The sequence below is a fragment of the Salvia splendens genome, chromosome 19 (genome assembly GCF_004379255.2).
Source record: "Salvia splendens isolate huo1 chromosome 19, SspV2, whole genome shotgun sequence".
Taxonomy (NCBI): domain Eukaryota; kingdom Viridiplantae; phylum Streptophyta; class Magnoliopsida; order Lamiales; family Lamiaceae; genus Salvia; species Salvia splendens.
This window is the reverse complement of record NC_056050.1, coordinates 1,026,786-1,048,726: the sequence shown is the minus strand read 5'-3', so window position 1 is coordinate 1,048,726 and position 21,941 is coordinate 1,026,786. Positions and strand designations below refer to the sequence as shown.

Sequence of the window (21,941 nt, the reverse complement as noted above, 5' to 3'; positions counted from 1 at the left end):
ACTGAATAGACAAAGAAGGATCAATGCAAATGTGAAATGTCATTGGGTCGGAAGTCGATATATCGAAATTTCCAGTGGCATGCATGGACCGACAGGGAAGTCGGTCAACCCTTACCCTATCGAACCCAACCTAGATCGGTCCACAGGGTAAATGGGGTAATGAAGAGTCAATATCAACCATTTTGAATAATAGTAAAAGTTATGAAAATCAAGTTTTTGTTTTATGTTATTTGAAGGCTTAAAATTCTCAATAATCGATCATTTTCTTGATTTTAGACTTTTTTAGTGGTCTGGGGACGTGCAACAAGTCAATAACTCAAAGAAAGGGTCAAAAATTTTGATCTTTGATTTAATTTTTGTGGGAGACTTTGTGATAGTTTATTCTTTTTCTTTTATTTGGTTGCTTTTATTTTGCCGTAGGAAAGTCTTATACAATCATGAAATTAATGCATCACAATATACTATTACAAGTAGACTATAAACAAAAGGAAATAATCATTTTCTACATCACGTTGTAATTTTGATGTACACTTAAAATTGAACTTTTCACTCATAAAAATGCTCTGTCATCTCTAATCCCATTTTATTTTGCAGAAATAAAGGCAACACACAGGTCAAAGAACATAAGGTAATTCTCTAAGTAAAAATGTCATGAAATTTACAAAATAATTACTCAACAATCCAGTAAATTTTACCAATCCAATCAATTTTAAGATATAGTATTTTATTTATATTCAATATTCATCTCTATAACAAATTTTCAAATAGTGCAGCATGATGAGCTCGAATACGAGATATTTAACCTCAGACAGTGATCGCCTAATAATTCAAATATTTACCTCTATCTAAATAATAGTAACAACTCTTTTAAAAGGTGCAGCGTGATAGGCTCGTATCTAAAACTTTTAGCTTTAGACATTGACAACTCTACTATTTTTATTTATAAATTAATAAAATTGCTTAAATACACATTCGAATTGTTTGTTAAAAACATTAAAACCAGTAATGGAAAAACAGTCGAATATCACGTGTAGAAAAATAAACTCCATTTTTGATAAAAAAATTTGTGTAAAACTAGGAAATTTGCAGTTATTCTTGACTGAAATTTTACTCTAACAATAACTAAGCGATTTTAACTTGTTGATTTTAGAGTTTTGACCAGAGAGAGAGGTTTCTCTACTCCTGACCTAGTTCTTCAATCTTGAATTTTGGGTCATTTTGGTTCGTAGCAGAAACTCCGCAGCAATCAGTATCACTACTTCACACCACCAAGAGCAACCTCTTTGAAGATTGGGACTCCATAAAAATCATTTCTTTCACCTTTCTTCAATCTTGAACGCCTTTAATTTCAAGCTCTGCTCATTTTCAACTCATTCTACAATCAATTGTAATTCATCTTCTGTTTTTCCCCTTTTCTACAAATTTTTTAATTCATCATTACAACCTTTTGTTTGCCTGACTTGTTTATGCGTTGGATTCATCGTGGAGTAGAAAGAGACGCGGCCAAATCTTTTTTTTTGTTCTTCTGTTAGATCCAAGTCATCATCTTTATCTTCCTTTATATCTCTTGGAAAAGTGCCCTGTATTTGTACAAATGGGAAACACTTGTTTTCTTCTTTGATTCTTTACTTATAGGGTTTAATTTGATGAGCTAAAGATTGGATTTTTATGCTTGTATAGGGTTTATTTCTCAATTGTGGTTTGATTTTTCATTTGTTTTGCCTTTAGACGCTCTAGTTTTGAGTATGCTAATGATTGGCTTCATTTGTTTGACTTGCATCTAATACTTTTTTTTTAAAAAAATTTGTGGGACATTATTTTTTGTTGTTGTTCTGAGATTATATAGCTTTACTGGCTCGTGCATTGCCTGAATAATTTAGCTTTACCTCCTTAGCTGAGTGTTCTTGAAGTTGTGATCTTTTGCTCTGTTTCTTGCAGCTTTTGGTTATAGTCGTGACAGCTTTTGGTCCGGTTATATCGTTGGGAGTGAGTATAATTTGGGGCTGAAATTTCGTTGTGATAGTGATAGTAAGTAGTGTATCTTTAGCTGTTGACTAGTGGGAGATGGAGGATGTTTTGTTTTGATTTGTGTTTGAGGATTGCTTAGATGATTAGTGCCGAATAGGGTTGTAATCGTTACAGACACAATGGGTGGGCTTTGCTCGAGAAGGTCCACTGATGAGACTACTCTGGGTAGTGCACTTCCTCATGTTAATGGCCGCTTCAGTTACGGCCCGGGACTAGTTTATCAATCCCGTGGACTGGACATCCGAGAAGAGAACATTCCGAGGGATGTGGAAGTTACGGATAAGCAACCGAGGGAACCATTCTCCTTTCCAGAGTTGAGTTCTACTCCACATGGAACAAACATGGATGATATAAATGATGGAATACCTCGGTTGTCTAGGGCGTTATCTGATAAGTCTAGATCAACGAGAACAAAGCAGGTTGCATTGACAAAGGTATGTGCTCAAATAGATACTATAACTCTTTGTTATCTTGTTCAATCTGTTGATTGTATTTGCTCTATCATGTCAAAACTTGAGTGTGGAATTTACATTCTATGGTATTGTTGTACTTGTCTATGGTGTATGGAAAATATTACGCGTTCACCTTAGCTGTATGGCGTGCTTATTCTTTAACATAACTGATAAATAACTAAAATCTTTCGTATTACTCTCAGGTTTCAGAAATGAGTACACTTTTGGGCAGAGCAGGCCACGCCGGCCTGGGGAAAGCAGTTGATGTGTTGGATACTCTTGGTAGTAGCATGACTAATTTGAATCTTAGCAGTGGTTTTGCATCTGGAATAGCTACAAAAGGAATCAAAATATCGATATTGGCTTTTGAAGTGGCGAATACCATTGTTAAAGGTGCCAATCTGATGAATTCACTTGCGGAAGAGAATATAAGACATTTGAAGGAGGTGGTGCTCCCTTCTGAGGGCATACAGCGTCTAACATCGAGGGATATGGACGAACTATTAAGAATTGCTGCAGCCGACAAGAGGTGTAAATATTAAAAACAGTTATCTGATATGTTTTCCACTAATGTGCTAATTCTCTCAATATAATCAGGGATGAATTGAAGGTTTTCTCTGGAGAGGTCATTCGCTTTGGGAATCGGTGCAAGGATCCTCAGTGGCACAACTTGGACCGTTACTTTGAGAAGTAACTGCAGATACCCTTTCTCAGTTTGTTGTTCGTATCTTTGTTAACACAACAACTGAGTTTCAATATAATATTTAGTTCATTTCTATGCGCTTAGGTTGGAGTCAGAACTCACACCTCACAAGCAATTGAAAGAAGAAGCAGAAAGTGTGATTCAATATTTGATGGTCTTGGTTCAGAACACTGCTGTAAGTTATTAACACAGCCAGTCACTTTACTTTTTTACTTCTCCCTTTTAACACAATGTCTCGTGCACACCCTGTGCAACTTCCTTTTATATGCTTTTGGAATTTGGATGATTAATTGTGGATGGAATCTGATACGCGCTGGAGAGTCTACAAGCGGGGAAGCAGGGAGGTAGTTTGGCCCAACCAAACGGCTGAGTAAAAGAAGGAGTCAAAGCTGGAAAATCTCGGCAGTAGTTAGATGATATTTCCTGATTTATTTCCTGATTTATTGTTGCATCTTTTTAGCATTATCAGTTATTTGTAAGCCTTTAAATATTGAGGAACCGAGAGAGGAAAAAGGCATCTTGGGAAATCAGTATTTTGGGCGTTTAGACGCAGGCCTCCTTGGTGAGGATTGTTCTCTCAATTCATTTCAATTCCAGTTAGTTTATCAATAAAGCCGGGTTCTTATTTCCTTTACACGCTGATTCTATCTGTGTCAACAATTAGTGTGTCCCGTAAAGTGACAGACTTGAGTACTCCCTGTGCTCGCATACTCCGGTGGCCTTAACTCTAACAAATTGGTGCGGTGACGATGGTGGTTGGTACTCGAAACACGGACTCCAGGTTGGACGGATTAGAGAGGGCGACCGGTGAATTGGAGAAAGGTGTGGATTCACTGCGGGAGTCAGTGGGCGTGCTGGACGCCCGGTCCCAAAAAACGGACGACCGGATCGCGGAGGTGGCTTCTCAACTCGAGATGCTCGTCGCTGAGTTGCGGAAATCCAGTGGCAAAACGGGATCAAATGCTGAGGAATCTTCGGACAACGTGGATTCTAATTCCACGGACAAGACCGCTGCGACACTTACTATGCCTCCCTTTGACGGTTCCGAGGCCGTCGGATGGCTGGCCAGGGCCGAGCAATACTTCTTGGTTTCGAATACCCCAGCTGCCAATCGAGTAAAGGTGGCGATGGTCGCGTTGGCAGGCCGAGCCCTACCTTGGTATCAGCTCTTGATCAAACGAACCCCTACTCTCTCTTGGGATCATTTTGTGCAAGAACTAATGAAACGCTTCGGAAACAACGGTGCTCTGGATGAATATGAAGCGTTCGCGGCTGTCCGCCATACCGGAACCCTTGCGGACTATGTAGCGGTTTTGAATCGCGCCTCGCCTTGGTACCAGATTTGGCCTACCACCAATATCTGGGTTTCTTCTTGGCTGGCCTTCGTCCTGAAGTTCGGTTGCAAATGAGGGCAGCCAAAATCACGAACTATTCAGATGCGGTCCAGTTTGCTCTAGACAGTGATCAGACCCCCGGGTCTCAACCGCCGGCCTCCAGTCCCTCACTAAGCTCCAACCAGGCTGGCAGTTCGGTCTCTGCCCCTGGCCGGCCGGTCTCCAAAGGGTACTCCCAATCTTTTTCTTCTCAATCGGTCGGGGTACCTAACCGGAACCCATCGCGCCGGTTTCGGAACATGACGACGGAGGAATACCAGAAGCATCTCGCAGCAGGCACGTGCTTTCGTTGTGGCCTGAAGTTCGGCCCTACGCATCGTTGCCCCCCTAAGACACTCAACGTGTTGGTGTTTGACGAGGAGGAGGCCGACCCATCCGAAGGTTTGGAAGAGGAAGATGTTCCAGGAGAGTTGCAGCTATCAGAAATGTCCTCACACGGTTTGGATTCATCTCAAACCATGAAGCTTTGTGGATGTATTGGGCATCATAAGGTGCTGATTATGGTGGATAGTGGTGCTAGCCACTGCTTCATTTCGGACCACCTCGCAACCTCGCTGGCTTTGCGGGTGACTCCGACAATTCCTTACTCTGTCACACTAGGAGATGGGTCTAAGGTTCGGGCGACCGGAATATGCTGCGATGTCGCTCTAACCTTGGAATCTGAGGTGTTTACAGTTTCTTGCTACGTGTTTCCCCTGCGAAACATCGATGTCATCCTCGGTGTATCATGGTTGGCTTCTCTGGGGGATGTCACAGCAAACTGGAGTGATCTATCTATGAAGTTCTCGGTGCAAGGTCGATTGGTGTTGCTTCGGGGCGACCCCTCCCTGACTCGGCGGGCGTGCTCGGCCCGCGACATCCAGGCCCTCGACGTGGGCGATTCGTGCTGGGTTCTGCGCTCGATGATCAGTACCGTTTCATCCGACCAGTTTGGGCTCAGTGGAGCCTTATCAGCGAAAGAACAAGAGCAGCTGAGTAGGTTGACGGAACGGTTTCCGGCAGTCGTCAACACTCCCGTGTCACTCCCTCCGGCTCGGAAATCTGATCATCGCATCACCCTACAACCGGGGTCGTCGCCCGTGTCAGTCAGACCCTACAGATACAACCACCTGCAAAAAGATGAAATGGAGAAATTGGTGGCTGAAATGCTAGCATCCGGCGTTATCCAGCCTAGCACAAGCCCGTACTCAAGCCCGGTTCTCCTCGTGCGGAAGAAAGATGGATCGTGGAGGTTCTGTGTGGATTATCGCGAATTAAATAAGCGGACCGTGCCAGATAAGTACCCGATTCCGATTATCCAGGAATTACTCGATGAGTTACACGGCGCGCGGTGGTTTAGTAAGATCGATCTTCGGGCCGGTTATCATCAGATCCGCGTCGCAGCCTCGGATGTCCCAAAAACTGCATTTCGCACGCACTCGGGACACTATGAGTTTTTGGTAATGCCATTCGGCCTCACCAATGCTCCCGCCACGTTCCAAGGCCTCATGAATGACATCTTCCGCCCTTTTTTGCGGCGACACGTCCTGGTCTTCTTCGACGATATATTAATATACAGTAGCTCATGGGAAGCACATCTTCGACATCTGGAACAGGTTTTCCAGCTTCTCCAAACCCATTCGTTGGTGGTTAACCCGAAGAAGTGCGTGTTAGGCCGAACGGAGGTGGAGTACCTCGGCCATATTGTATCCTTCGCAGGGGTTAGAATGGATCCCTCCAAAGTCTCCGCTGTTATGCGCTGGCCGACCCCCTCCACCCTCAAGGGGATTCGCGGATTCCTGGGCCTCACCGGGTATTACCGCCGATTTATAAAAGATTATGGGAAAATTGCAGCCCCTCTCACTGCCTTGTTGAAGAAGGCAGAACCGACCCCACTTCGACGCACTTGGAGTTGGCCAGCCGAGGCGGACAAAGCCTTTCACGACTTGAAACACGCTCTCACGACAGCCCCCCTTCTCCGCACCCCAGATTTCTCTAAGGAATTTGTCGTCGAGTGCGATGCTTCCGGTCGTGGCCTCGGCGCGGTCCTAATGCAAGACCGCCAACCCGTCGCATACTTCAGCAAGATGTTGTCATCTCGTTGGCTCGCTAAATCAGCCTACGAAAAGGAACTTATGGCATTGGTACTCGCCATCCAGCATTGGCGCCCCTATCTCTTGGGCCGACGTTTTGTCGTCTACACAGATCAACGAAGCCTGCGGCAATTATTGGCGCACCCCTTGTCTACTCCGGCACAACAAAACTGGGCAGCCAAATTATTGGGGTATGACTTCTCAATTGTGTATAAGGAAGGACGGCTCAACCGGGCTGCTGATGCTCTCTCACGCCGGGACTCCGAGCAGCTGGAGTTGGCGGTTCTCTCTCGACCGGTTTGGGCAGACTGGTCTGCTGCGCAGTCTTCATTGGCAGCAGACGAACCGCTCCAGAGGATCAAATCGGAGCTGGAGGCCGGGCGACCGGCTGCACCACATTATGAGCTGGTTCACGGCATCCTTTTCTACAAGGGCCGTTTCGTTGTTCCTTCCAACTCTTCTTGGATCCCTAAACTGCTGGCAGAATTTCACATCACCCCAAGTGGGGGTCACGCAGGAGCCTACCGGACATATAGGCGCATTGCTTCAAACGTCTACTGGCCCGGCATGGTCAAGCATGTGACAAATTTCGTTGCGGCTTGCGCAACCTGTCAACGAAGCAAAACCGAGACCAAGGCCCCAGCGGGTCTCTTGACGCCATTACCCATTCCAGAGCGCATATGGGAGGATGTGAGTATGGATTTCTTATCAGGCCTGCCGAAGGCTGGGGGCGTGGACTGTGTGTTCGTGGTGGTCGACCGTTTATCTAAGTATGGCCACTTCATGGCCCTTCGCCACCCATTCTCCGCCAAGCAGGTAGCCGAGGTGTTTACTAAGGAGGTGGTCCGTCTACATGGGATTCCCCGGTCCATCGTCTCTGACCGTGATCCCATTTTTCTCAGCTCGTTTTGGCGCGAACTGTTTCGGGCAACAGGCACTCAACTCAAAATGAGCTCGGCTTACCACCCGGAGACGGATGGCCAAACGGAGGTGCTGAATCGCTCCCTTCAAACTTACTTGCGGTGCTTCTCTTCTGACCAGCCCAAACAATGGAATAAGTGGTTGGCATGGGCTGAATATTGTTACAACACCAGCACCCATTCCGCCTCCGGCATGTCCCCTTTCGAGGTAGTGTATGGTCGCCCTCCTCCCACAATCCATGACTTCCTACCTGGAGAAGTCCGCTCCCAAGCGGTCCTGGACAGCCTTCGCTCCAGGGACGAAATGTTGGTCCTACTAAAGGCTCATTTGGAACGGGCCCAGCAGCGGATGGTCGCCTCCGCCAACAAGCACCGAAGGGAGGTAGAGTTCGCCGTGGGCGACATGGTGTTTCTTAAGTTCCGCCCTCACAGGCAGACCACTCTTTTTTCGGCGCAGAATAGGAAGCTGGCCCCTCGATTTTTCGGGCCTTTTCGGGTGGGAGCGCGGATTGGCAGTACGGCCTATCGCTTGGAGCTACCAGCAGACTCTCGAATCCACCCGGTTTTCCACGTCTCCTTACTTAAACGAGCGATAGGTTCAGAGGTGCCCGTCCACAATTTACCTGCTTCACTGTGGGCCACAGATCCCCCGGTGCTTCCCGAGCAGGTACTGGATCGGCGTTCGGTGACTCGGGATGGGGAGTCGCATGACCAGGTCCTGATTCAGTGGCTCGGTCAGGAGGTTGACGATGCCACTTGGGTCGATGTGGCGGATATGCAAGGTCAATTTCCTCATTTCCGCCTTGAGGACAAGGCTTCTTCGACGGCGGGGGGCAATTGATACGCGCTGGAGAGTCTACAAGCGGGGAAGCAGGGAGGTAGTTTGGCCCAACCAAACGGCTGAGTAAAAGAAGGAGTCAAAGCTGGAAAATCTCGGCAGTAGTTAGATGATATTTCCTGATTTATTTCCTGATTTATTGTTGCATCTTTTTAGCATTATCAGTTATTTGTAAGCCTTTAAATATTGAGGAACCGAGAGAGGAAAAAGGCATCTTGGGAAATCAGTATTTTGGGCGTTTAGACGCAGGCCTCCTTGGTGAGGATTGTTCTCTCAATTCATTTCAATTCCAGTTAGTTTATCAATAAAGCCGGGTTCTTATTTCCTTTACACGCTGATTCTATCTGTGTCAACAATTAGTGTGTCCCGTAAAGTGACAGACTTGAGTACTCCCTGTGCTCGCATACTCCGGTGGCCTTAACTCTAACAGAATCATTGATAATAGATTTATGATAGACTATGGCTTGAAAGTCCTTCTATTGAAAATTTAAAAGAAGCTAATATCCCCATAAATATGATATCTATCGGTGATTTTGTCTTGAGATAGCGGAGAACCAAGTGAAGAATAAAGTACTGTATTCTGTTAGATATAAAGGAGGGATCTTTCTGTCTGTGTTGAACCAATTAGGATCATATTTGGTTGATATAATCCAAAATTTGTGTTTTTTATATCTACGTTTCCACTCGATAAAATCACTTTCTTTGCAACTATTTTGAAATTTTAAATGTTTCGCTGTATGTTCCGGTTTTGTCGTTCTGCATTTCCCAACAGAAATGTTACTTGATCATGTTTGTACATTTATATAAACTGATAAAACTATTGTCAACTTATCACTTTTGAATAGTCCAGTTTCATTGTTTAGCCACTGGCTAATTCTAAGCTGGATATCCGTGTATTATTTTGAGCACACTTACAGCAGAGCGTTAGAACATCATCCCAGTAGACATAATTAGTGCTAACCTTCTAAGTTATGCCTGAGAAATTACTGAATTACTTATTAGAGATTTATGCTAGTGTAGTGGTATTGTGAGCTTCTAAATGATCATCTAATGTGTTGTGCAGGAACTATACCATGAAATGCATGCACTAGATAGATTCGAACAAGACTGTCGGCGCAAAGCTCAAGAAGAGGATAACTCAAACGCTGCACACAGAGGTATTTATGATACTTTTACAATCACGTCTTACGTCTTTGAAAGACCCGATGCTATGTACATACCCAATAAGAATTATATGTAATGCTCGTCAATGTAGATATGAAATGAAGAGATTAAGTGGGGTTTTCCCTGATTTTAAAATTGAGTCGGCCTTTTTCTGTCCTTGCATTGAAGTTTTGCAAATTAAAGCTTCATCTCTGTATATTATGTCAATATGTCGTTCTCATGAAACAAGAGAAGTCATCACTTTTGCAAATTAAAATGACGACCATTTGGGCATTGGCGTCACAGATGCCAAGTTACTCATTGATGGTCTCGACAAATTCGTATGCTTTATCCATAATATTTCAATATAGTTTTTCTGGAGCCTATCGTGTTGTTCTTTTTTCTGTATTCTACTACTAATCACAGCCTTCTATTTAGCTTTTCTTCTATTTCTGTATTTTCCTTCTGAAATTGTTCTCCTTCCCCATGAAGGCGACAGCCTCGCGATTCTACGTGCAGAGCTGAAGAGTCAAAAGAAGCATGTAAAGAATTTGAAAAAGAAGTCTCTATGGTCCAAGATATTGGAGGAGGTTGCAATTCCAAACTATTTTCTCTTATATGAGCTCAAAATGCATTCTATACACGAGAAACGAAGCTTACTTTTTTCAGCAACTCGCCTTATATGTAACAAATATGGCCCTATTTTTGGACATTTTACAGCCATTCTTCACATACCAAACTGATTTCTTTATTCTTTATTTATGTTAATTAAGGTGATGGAGAAGCTTGTGGACATCGTTCATTATCTACATTTGGAGATCCATTCTGCATTTGGTTCCAGTGGTAAACCACAAACCTCAAAATTATATATGCACTGAAATGCTTTTCATTTTTTTTAAAAATTACTTCTTGTTCTTTCCGTTGCCGTTTTGTCAGTTTCTGTGCTTCAATTTGTGTAATTCACATATTCCCTCAAATCTATGTTTAGGTATAGGAATAGTTTATAACACTTGTTTTATTGAATTACTGTTAAAGATGGATACAAGCCGACAGAAGACCGCCATCAGAAGTTAGGATCTGCTGGACTTGCACTCCATTATGCGAATATCATAACACAGATTGATACACTCGTGAGTCCGTTCATCATTCTTCTTCTTCTATCGTTTTCTCTTGTACTTGTTTTTCTTTCTTAACGGGCGCTTCTGTCATACCAAAAGCGAGTGTCCATCTATCTTCTTACTCAATTTGTGCCTACATTTTGAACAACGCCTGCAATTTTCGATCAGGTCACTAGATCAGGATCGGTGCCACCAAGTACGAGAGACGCTTTATACCAGGGATTGCCACCAACTATAAAGTGTGCTTTGCGTTCTAGACTGCAATCTTTCCAACTCAAAGAAGAGGTATTTTTTCTTCATATTTTTTTGGTTCGAAACAATGATTGTTTGGTTCCGAATGCCTACATGTGATCTTCACGCATTTGTGTGATTCTTCTATTTCTTTCTGCAGTTTTCTGTCCCACAAATCAAAGAAGAAATGGAGAAAACTCTCCAATGGCTGGTGCCTATGGCCACCAATACAACAAAGTAAAACTACCATCCTCTCGTTTAATAAACTTTCGCTGCGTCCCAATATTTTCCCTTGGATTTCACGTTGTGTTAAGAGTCTTAAGACGAACGCATAGGATTACTTGGTTCATTTACATGTTAAAACTGGCTAATAGCTCTCCTGGCCACGTTCTCTACCGTCATTTCTTGAAACTTAACCGGCCATTAGTTTGTAGAATAAATATCGCTTCGTATCCCCAATGTCTCGTATTTTCAGTAATGACACAATTTGAATCCAATAGATTTGACTTCATTTTCAAATCTAGGACGAGATCTTTTTAGTACTGACAAGCTGTGTTGGCTCTCTGATGTCCGTGTAGAAACATATATCACGTTTCCCAAAAAACGCACGACGTTTTGTAAAAAAACACACATGCATAAGGGCTAGAAAGTGATATCGACCTTAATTGTCATCTAATAGAGCATCTGGCATACTCTTACAGTCTTTTTTATTTTGTTTCTCGATTCATACGTTGACTATGTGCCGTGTTCGGAAACAGGGCTCACCACGGCTTTGGTTGGGTTGGCGAATGGGCAAATACCGGGTAAGGCCATCTCTAACGTCGCTCATGTTTCGAAGATTTTCAAATGCTTTCGTCGTGATTGACTGTATACACCTCGTGTTATTCAGATCCGAGATGAACAACAAACTAGCCGGCCAGACGGATTTGCTCCGTATCGAAACCCTTTATCACGCGGACAAGGAGAAAACGGAAGCTTACATTCTTGATTTGGTACTATGGCTGCATCATCTCATTAGCCGATCAAGGGCTGCAAACGGTGGGCTCAAATCGCCCGTCAAATCCCCGATCCGGTCCCCTAACCAGAAGACGCTCCATCTGTCGAGCCCGATACCGAGCTCGCCCTCCTCAACGCTGTCGGTCGAGGACCAGGAGATGCTCCGAGACGTCAGTAAGCGGAAGCTGACTCCCGGGATAAGCAAGAGCCAAGAATTCAGCAAATCAAGAACCAGTCTTTCCAAGCGCCACAGGCTAACGAAGAGCAACAGCCATTCTCCGACACATGAAACCATGAGGGAGAGGGATCCCTTCCCTATTCGAAGGCCGTCCTCGGTCCCGATCATTAATTTCGACATCGACCGGATCAAGGCGTTGGACATGATCGACAGAGTCGACACAATTTGAATTGAAGCCTCAAGGCATGCTTTCGTGATACATTTCCCCCGCGCACGCTCGTCTCTAGTTTGCAGTTTCGCGTCGTTTATGCTGCGCACGAGCTCGTCCCCTCAGAAAGCCGCAGCGGGTGGGGAGGAAGAGCCATTGCAGCGCGTGTTGTACATGGAGAGTCGTATCTTAGGTATACTGGTTTTCCCCGTGCGATCGAGATCAAGAAAACGGGCAAGCTCCGATGACGTTTTGCCGGAGTTTGTGTCAGTTCAGTACAAGTGAGTGTAGTTTCCATCAGTATATGTACAGAATGAGGTAAACTTGTTGAAGCCTATTGTTGATGAGTTCCATTTCTGCCCTTCTAAACTAATCTTGTGTTGTGATAAATAAAGAAAGCATTCTCTATTGTGTAGGGGCGGAACCGTAATTTTATCACTGGTAGAGTATTGAGCGGAAAATTTTTTTTGAATCGTTTTACAAAGTATCAATGGTCCCAAAAATATAGCTCCTAAATTACAATGAATAAGTATATTATAAATATATCAAAATTATCAAAATTTTTATGAATAGATACTTTTATATAAAGGAGTGCATTATATTATTAACTTTTTAAGTTACAAACTCTGTTGACTCGCAATATATTAAAAATGTCAATATAATGACATTAAAATGTCAGCACAGTATATTGAAATGCCAACAAAATTACGTGTCGACATTTTAACGTCATCGTGTTAACATTTTTAATACAATGCATTGATGGGTTAGTAGAGTTAACAATTTAAGAAAGTTAGCAATTGATCACACCTATTTATTTAAATAGAGTTATTTAACTATATATCTAGTGAAATATGGAAATATATTTTGAGCAAAATTATAAAGTCACCATCTACCCATCATGTCACGACCGTTGGAGTGAAATATCGATGATAAAATTGATACTGTACATACTGAAAGGATATTAATAACATTGATAATTTTTTAAAAAAATGAGATGAAATTGATAGACACAATTGTTAAAATTTGTTATAAATTGACAAAATATTTATGTAGAATAAATAAAAATTAGTAGAGATTAGGATAGATTATATTGGGTGATAAAACCTTGAAGGCTGACAAGATGCTTTACCAGGTCCCATTTAGGCTTCATCTCAAAATTTAATTAGGGTTTAATTAATTAATAATACTACGAAATACTAATAGTACCATTTTTTGATAAAATGGTTTATCTGAATACCTATCCCTCCTTTGCTTATTAGATATAAAAAGATTTAATTCCTTTTATTTTTGAAGTGGCATTGTTAAAAGTTGATATTCTTGATTACCACGAAAAGAAAAAAGAATAGTATCTTATGTTTAACCTCCATCTTTATTAAATAAGTAATATTGCAAAGAATAAGAATAATATACTCCATATAACCAATTATAAAAATATTTTAAATAGCTGGGTGACGTGTAAGTGCTACCCATACATATTTGTGTCTGATGGAACAAAGCAAATAATTGGATTATAGTGTCACCAAATCCCAATGGCATTCATGTCACTGTGGAAAATTAAATACTAACAGTCATATCTACATATATAAATAGTTTTTTCATAATGTAGCATGTTGGGATAATTTTTAATATGTTTAGCAGGATATAAAGTTGAGTTTATAAATATTAGTATTAAATTGGGTATATTCCTTTTTATTTGATCGGGATTAATATCTTTGCGATTATTTTTATTTATGAGTTTTGACCTATTTAGAAAATATAGAATCAATTTAATCTTGTATAAAATAAATACTACTACTACTAACTTAGTATTCTCCATTCGAATTTGCAAGATATGAAATACTCCCTCCGTCCCGCACTACTCGCACTTATTTCCTTTTTGGGCGTCCCAAGTTACTTGCACTCTTTCCATTTTTAGTAAAAAAATTCACCTACAGCCGTCATTTTTTACTTTCCTATACACTCATTCCTTAATCTCCGAGCCGAAAAGGAAATGAGCGAGTAGCTCGGGACGGAGGGAGTATAAAAAATTAAAAATCAATAACATTTCTTGAAGATTGTGTTGGTAGCCTCTGCTTGTCAGATTTATAAGTCAAAGTTTTACATGTTCATAGCCTGTGTTGGGTTGCGATGCCGCTGATCTCACACACGTAATCGAGAAAATAAAGCACGCAAACGATATAACGTGGTTCGGTGATAAACCACCTACGTCCACGGAGAAGATGACCGGAATCTTATTGATGAACTCTTTACAATTACAATGAACTCACACTCACACTCTACCGCTCACAACCGTTCGCTATCTTGAGAATTAATCTCTCTGGGTGTGTGTGTATATGGTGTAATTCTGCTACTTCACTACTGAGCTCTATCGAGCTATTTATACAAGATGCAATCAAGAAATAAAATCCAACTAACTCTATTTCCCAAAGTTAGTTATAACCGCTACTCGGCTCAAAACCGAACTCCCTTCTCGGCTCAAAACCGAACTCCCTTCTCGGCTCAAAAACCGAACTCCCTTTCTCGGCTAGCTCAAAGCCGAGCTTCATTTCTTGATCTCTTCTTTGAGCTGCAGAGGCTCCACCACTCGATCAAATCAGTAGTTTGCATGGACACACTTTCACAAATCTCCACCTTGTCCTTGCAAAACTCCATCAATATCTAGATTCCCTTCTCAATCCTGTTCCATACTTCAACATTCCACAATTTCCACCAACTTCAAGCAATGCTTGAACTTCAAAGTTGGCAGTGACTTGGTTAACATGTCTGAGGCATTTTCTTCAGTGGGAACCTTCACCACATTGATCTTCCCACTCTGAATTTCGTCTCTGATGAAGTGCCTCCTTACATCGATATGTTTAGATCTCTCATGGAACATTTGGTGCTTGGCTAAGCATATGGCTGAATTGCTGTCACAATTAATCATTACTGCTCCCAGCTCTATCCCCAGATCTTGTAAGATTCCTTGTAGCCATTTTCCCTCCTTTGCGGCCTCTGTTAGTGCAATATATTCTGCCTCAGTTGTGGACAATGCGACCACCGGTTGTAGATTCGACTTCCAACTAATGGCTGTACCAAACAAAGTGAATATGTAGCCGCTTTGGGACTTCCTATTATCCAAGTTGGCCGCATAATCAGAATCACAGTAGCCTACAAGAATCTCATCTTTCTCAGACCATGCTTTTCCACCAAATCTCAAACCAATCATAACAGATCCTCCCAAATATTTCAAGATCCATTTCAGAGCCATCCAGTGTTCTCTACCCGGATCAGCCATGTACCTGCTAGCCACGCTTATAGCATGAGCCACATCCGGCCTTGTACATATCATCAAGTACATTATGCTTCCCACTATATTCGCATATGGTATCGCACTCATTTCCCTTCTGATTTCATCGGTTTTAGGTGCCTGTTCTTTGCTCAACTTAAAATGGCCTGCTAATGGAGTAGAGACTGCCTTTGCATTTGTCACCTGATATTTCCTTATCACTTTCTTGATGTACTCAGCTTGCACAAGCCTCAGTTCCTTCTTCTTCCTATTTCTGACAATGTCCATGCCTAGGATTCGTTTTGCCTCCCCAAGATCCTTCATCTCAAACTTTTGTTTAAGCTCATCTTTTACAATCTGCAATTCACTCAAGCTTGATCCAGCTAGTAGAATATCATCTACATACAGTAACAGGTAGGCTATTATCAAATCTCCACTTCTCTTGACATATACACAGCTATCAAAGCTGGATCTCTCAAACTCCATCAGCTCCATTTGCTCATGGAACTTCTTGTTCCACTGCCTACTGCTCTGCTTGAGCCCGTATAGGCTTTTCTTAAGTAAGCAAACCTTCTTTTCTTCTCCAGGCCTTTCAAAACCCTTAGGCTGCATCATATAGATCGTCTCCTCTAGATCCCCATGTAAAAAAGCTGTTTTTACATCGAGTTGATGCAGCTCCCAATCAAAATGAGCTGTCAAGGCCAATAAGATCCGAATGGAGGTGTGTTTTACCACTGGAGAGAACACCTCAGTGTAGTCAATACCTTCTACTTGTGTGAATCCTCTAGCTACCAACCTTGCCTTAAAACGTATGCTTTCAACTTCCCCAACTTCAACCTTCTTCTTAAATAGCCACTTGCAACTTATGAGTTTCTGAGTCCCTGGGTCATTCACCAAAATCCAAGTCCCATTTCTCAACAAGGACTCTATTTCTTCTTCCATGGCTCTGATCCACTTCTGACTTTCCTTGCAATTTATGGCTTCTTCATAGGTTGAAGGCTCTGAGAACATGAGCACCTCTGCTACACAAAGAGCAAAGAAGCTCATATCATAATCTGAAAACCTGCTGGGCAAGCCTGCATTCCTCCTTGGATTTCTTCTGTTTCCTTGATTTGATGGATCTCCACCTCTTGTGTTTTCATCTGACTGAGAACTGGAAGCTCCACCTTCTTCTTGGTGTTCAGAGATTTCAACATCCTCATCAGCATCAGACCAAGCAGATTTCTCATCAAACTCAAACTCTTGTATGCTAGAGCTACTGTCACCACCAGGGGGTGCTCTACTTTTCTTGAATGGCATTTCTCCTTCATCGAACACTACATCTCTACTCACAATGATATTCTGACCCCCTTCATCCATATTCCATAACCTATACCCCTTCACTCCATCTTGGTATCCCAACATCACACATTTTCTTGCTCTTGGTTCCAACTTATTCTGCTTGATATGTGCATAAGCCGCACACCCAAAAATCTTCAAGCCTGAGTAGTCTCCCAAAGTTCCATACCATCTCTGATCAGGAGTCTCATTAGAAATTGATGAAGAGGGGCATTTGTTAATCAGATCAGCTGCAGTAGAAACAGCCTCTGCCCAAAATTTCTTTGGCATTCCAGAGTAGAACAACATGCATCTCACTCTTTCTAGCAACGTCCTGTTCATCCTCTCTGCCAGCCCGTTCTGTTGAGGGTTCCTTGGCACGGTCCTATGCCTTCTTATCCCTTTCATTTTACAGAATCTATCAAACTCAGTAGATAAGAACTCCATCCCATTATCAGTTCTTAAGTACTTCAGCACTGACCCCCTCTCATTTTCATATCTAGTATGCCATTCTCTAAACCTCTCAAATGCTTGAGACTTCTCTTTGAGGATGTAAACCCATACCTTTCTTGAATAGTCATCTATAATAGATATGAAATACTTACCTCCACCTATGGATTCTGCTGGAGAAGGCCCCCATAAGTCACTGTGAGCATATACAAAGGGAGCTGTTGTAGTGTGCTTTCCACCAGAGAATGGTAGCCTTTTTGCCTTTCCAAGAATACAAGACTCACATTTGTTGAGCCTCTCTGATGTCCCCAGCCTCATTACACCCAGCTTAGCAAGCTCCTTGATGCCTTTTTCCCCCACATGCCCAAGTCTAGCATGCCACAGATCCAGGCTCTCTGACTGAGTAACATTTGCTGCATTGATCACGGTTTCACCCACCAAGTAATACAGGCTATTCTTTCTTTTGGCCTCCATGACTATTCTGGGACCCTTTGTCACCCTGAGCACTCCGTTACTGGACTCAAACCTGTAGCCCTTGGACTCCAGCAGCCCTAAAGAAATCAAGTTTCTCTTGATCTGAGGTATGAACCTCACTTCTGTGAGAGTTTTTACACTACCATCACTCACCTTCAGCTTGATTTCTCCAATCCCTCTAACATCACATGTCTGATCATTCCCCAACATTACTGATCCTGTGTGTGCTGTCAACTTTTGAAACCAGGATCTGTGGGAGCATATATGAAAGGAGCAACCCGAGTCCATGATCCAACATTCTTCAATTCTTGCCCCTGAGAGTATATTCAAGGCCTCATTGGCCTCCACTTCCTGAGCAAGATCTGCAGTATTTGAACCTGCATTGATCGCTTGTTCTTGCTTCCTTTTCCAAGCAAAACATGCCTTCTTCAAGTGACCCGGCTTTCTGCAATAGTAGCAGCTTCTAGTCTCCCTCTCTCCCTCAGCCTTATCTTTGTTTTGTTTCTTCTTGTTGAAAACTTTCTTGTTCTGACCCTTCTTCAAGAAAAGACTCTCAGCCACTGGATCATTTTGTCTAGTAGAAGTGGAATAATCATTCTTCTGCGATTCCTTCATTTTCAGAGCAGAATGAATTTCTTCATATGTAACCTTGGACTCTCTTCCAAGTAACACCGCATCCTTGAAGTGTTCAAAACTCTTAGGAAGCGAATTCAGCAGCATCAAGGCTTTATCTTCATCCTTGATCATTTCATCGATATTTTCCAAATCATCTACACACTTACCAAATTCTTCAAGTTGCTCTGTAATTCCTCTCGCATCTGAGAATCTGAATGCAAGGAGCTTCTGCTTCAGGTGTAAACGATTTGTAATGGACTTGGTCATGTACAATGACTCAAGTTTTGTCCATACTCCCGCAGCTGTCTCCTCTTTGGAGACTTCCCTCAGAACCCTATCTGACAAATTCAAGATTAGGGTGCTGTAGGCTCTATACTGCATATCCTGAAGCTTTCCTTTCTCTTTTTCATCTACCTCCGCTTCTTTCTCGGCATCGACTTCATTCTTCAAGATATTCCATAGGCCCTGCTGCATCAAGATGGCCTTTATCTTCAACCTCCACAGCCCAAAGTCATTTTTTCCCGGTGAACTTCTCCACCTCAAACTTAGCTGTAGACATTTCTCAAACAGACGGTGGGCAATCGCCAAGATCAGCTCAAGTACCGGAATTCTTGGACCCTAACTATCCCAGAAAGCAATCAAGAACTCCTTTGGGAAATTCCCACAGACGGCGCCACCTGTTGGGTTGCGATGCCGCTGATCTCACACACGTAATCGAGAAAATAAAGCACGCAACGATATAACGTGGTTCGGTGATAAACCACCTACGTCCACGGAGAAGATGACCGGAATCTTATTGATGAACTCTTTACAATTACAATGAACTCACACTCACACTCTACCGCTCACAACCGCTCGCTATCTTGAGAATTAATCTCTCTGGGTGTGTGTGTATATGGTGTAATTCTGCTACTTCACTACTGAGCTCTATCGAGCTATTTATACAAGATGCAATCAAGAAATAAAATCCAACTAACTCTATTTCCCAAAGTTAGTTATAACCGCTACTCGGCTCAAAACCGAACTCCCTTCTCGGCTCAAAACCGAACTCCCTTCTCGGCTCAAAAACCGAACTCCCTTTCTCGGCTAGCTCAAAGCCGAGCTTCATTTCTTGATCTCTTCTTTGAGCTGCAGAGGCTCCACCACTCGATCAAATCAGTAGTTTGCATGGACACACTTTCACAGCCTGTGCCTAATCTTGATACAATTACTACGTATATTAAATTGTAGTAGCAGTTTTTGAAGTGCTCAAATCTTACATTGAATAGTGTTTCATATTGCAGTTATCCAAACATTTGAAGATCAATCAATGTATATATTGTTATATTGTAGCCTTCAATAATATATAAGGGTTCAAATAAAAATCTTCTTAAACTAAAATATTTCACTAATTTAGTCTTAGCTTCCTCAAAAAGATTAGATTATCTTTCTTAAAAAAATGAAAAGTAGGGTGCTTTGAACATAATAGAAGAATGATTTGTGACAATATGCTTATAGAATATTATTTCAATGTATGTGAAAGTCAAGTCCTCCTCCAATGATGATCTAAGTTGTACAAAGTGAAAGTAAATCAAATACTATAAGTTTTTCACTACAAAAATGAGATTTACCGACGAAATCTTTCATCCATAATTAATTGAATTCGTTTGTAATTATCTTTACCGGCGAACTAATTGCATCTTAACACGTATTTATTTTCTTTGAATTAATAATACCATTCCCATTAACTTTTCAATATCCAAATAAATCTTCTCTAAAATTCTACACCACTAAATCTAATGAAGTTAAGATATATTCAGATTGAGTTATGTCATGTACTACCTAAAAGACATCCACTTTAATTAAAATCTAGATGAGACTTAATTAGATAATATCTCCTTCGATTAGACGATATGCTTCCACGACTCCACAAATATATTCCGTCGATAGACATTATAACTTCGTGACCCATTCACTTTATCAAATTCGAATATCATGCACCTTAATTATAATAATAGATTTATCAAAATTCAAACACTATGTCACTTTATACCACTTAATTAGTAATATTTGCAAGACACATGCAATGTATACATACCAAAGGGAATCTTTATAACTGAACACATGATGACATTCTTATATTTTGTTTGCTTTGAAACACAAGAATTCTTTTTTACCGAACTATGTATTATATGTGTTTGCATGATTCTATATACCACTTTTTATTATCATACATAATCTAAGATATTATGTTAAATTTTTAGTAGACTAAACTACTATGATTTCACTATACATTGTGGATAATTCAATAACATACTAAACATATGCTCCCTCCATTCCATACTAATAATAGTGAAGACATTTCTTTTTGGCACGGAAATTAAAAAAATTGTATTAAATGAGTTAAGTAAAAGAAGAATAAAGTAGGAAAGGAAAATGTTAGACATATGAAAAAAGAATAAAGTAAGAGAGAGTAAAGCAAGTGAGAAGAAATATGTTGACTGTACTAAAAAGAAAAATGACTCAACTACTATAGAACGTACCAAAATGGCAAAATGACTCCACTACTATAGAACGGAGAGAGTAGCATACATGCATTTGATCTTAAATTTAAAAACATTAATGTCAAATATATTAAACTTTATTTATCCTACTATCAAACAAAAAAGTTGTTTTTAACTAGATATACAAATAAAAGAGAAAAAGTACAATTTTGTGGATACCTTACTTGATGGCATAAGTAATTTTTTTGCATCTATTATAAAATCCTAAGCCAAAAAGATAGCAAACGACCTAGTAATAGTACAAAAGTAGTTCAAAATAGACACAACATAAAAATAAATAAAATCAACGTATAGACAAAAATATATCCTCTATCTAAAACCATTGTCAAAGAAATTGAACTGAATAAAAAAAAAAACAGAAGCAAAGAGGCAACAGCCGCATCCATTATAGATGATTGGTATAATAGCAGCTCCTAATCAAAGGAGAAGTTTATGAATCTTACTTTGCTTCTATTAGTTTAGCATTAGAAATTAAAGTTTTATATTTACAATTTCTTTATAATATTAATAATTTCCATAGACATGCCCTATAAATAAATAATATACTCCAATCTATAACATAACTGGAATGTGTTTCCTTGTTCCAACTTTATATCGCACATGGTTTTGGAAAAATAAAAAGCAATAAAAAATAAACAAACACAACAAATATCAAATAGTGATAGTGGTAGCTACCATACAAGAATTCAATCATCAAGTGTGCCAAATACTTCTACACACATTTTATCGTTATTTGAGTTACATAATTTCTTGTCTTGTTCACATGCATAATGTAAAATAAATTAATATAATATCATAAAATTAAATTACAGAGATTCTGGCTGCTAGTAGGGCTCCAATCTCCATGCATAAATGGAATAATTCCAAAATCTATCAGTAAACAATAATTAATGGGGGAAAAATAGCATGTCGGTGCATTAGATAACAAGGTATAATTTTATCACTTTTTATCCAAACACAAAAATGCTGATTCTAATTAAATATAGGCCGTCCTTT

General features: G+C 40.9%; 1 protein-coding gene across 2 annotated transcripts; it reads left to right on the top strand.

Annotated features, from left to right (window-relative positions):
- The first annotated feature begins 1,163 nt into the window (after positions 1 to 1,163).
- On the top strand, positions 1,164 to 12,689 carry LOC121778378 (protein PSK SIMULATOR 1-like). Of its 2 annotated transcripts, XM_042175722.1 has the most exons (13): positions 1,164 to 1,387; positions 1,939 to 2,462; positions 2,684 to 3,009; positions 3,078 to 3,170; positions 3,268 to 3,358; positions 9,471 to 9,564; positions 10,043 to 10,140; positions 10,324 to 10,393; positions 10,586 to 10,680; positions 10,837 to 10,953; positions 11,060 to 11,136; positions 11,658 to 11,702; positions 11,789 to 12,689. In XM_042175722.1, exons 2-13 carry the CDS (start codon positions 2,148 to 2,150, stop codon positions 12,300 to 12,302), a joined length of 1,935 nt encoding a protein of 644 aa, XP_042031656.1. In that variant the 5' UTR covers positions 1,164 to 1,387; positions 1,939 to 2,147; the 3' UTR covers positions 12,303 to 12,689. The 2 variants fall into 2 exon arrangements, with proteins under 2 accessions (XP_042031656.1, XP_042031657.1); XM_042175723.1 differs by having other exon boundaries at positions 1,164 to 2,462.
- Positions 12,690 to 21,941: the final 9,252 nt, after the last annotated feature.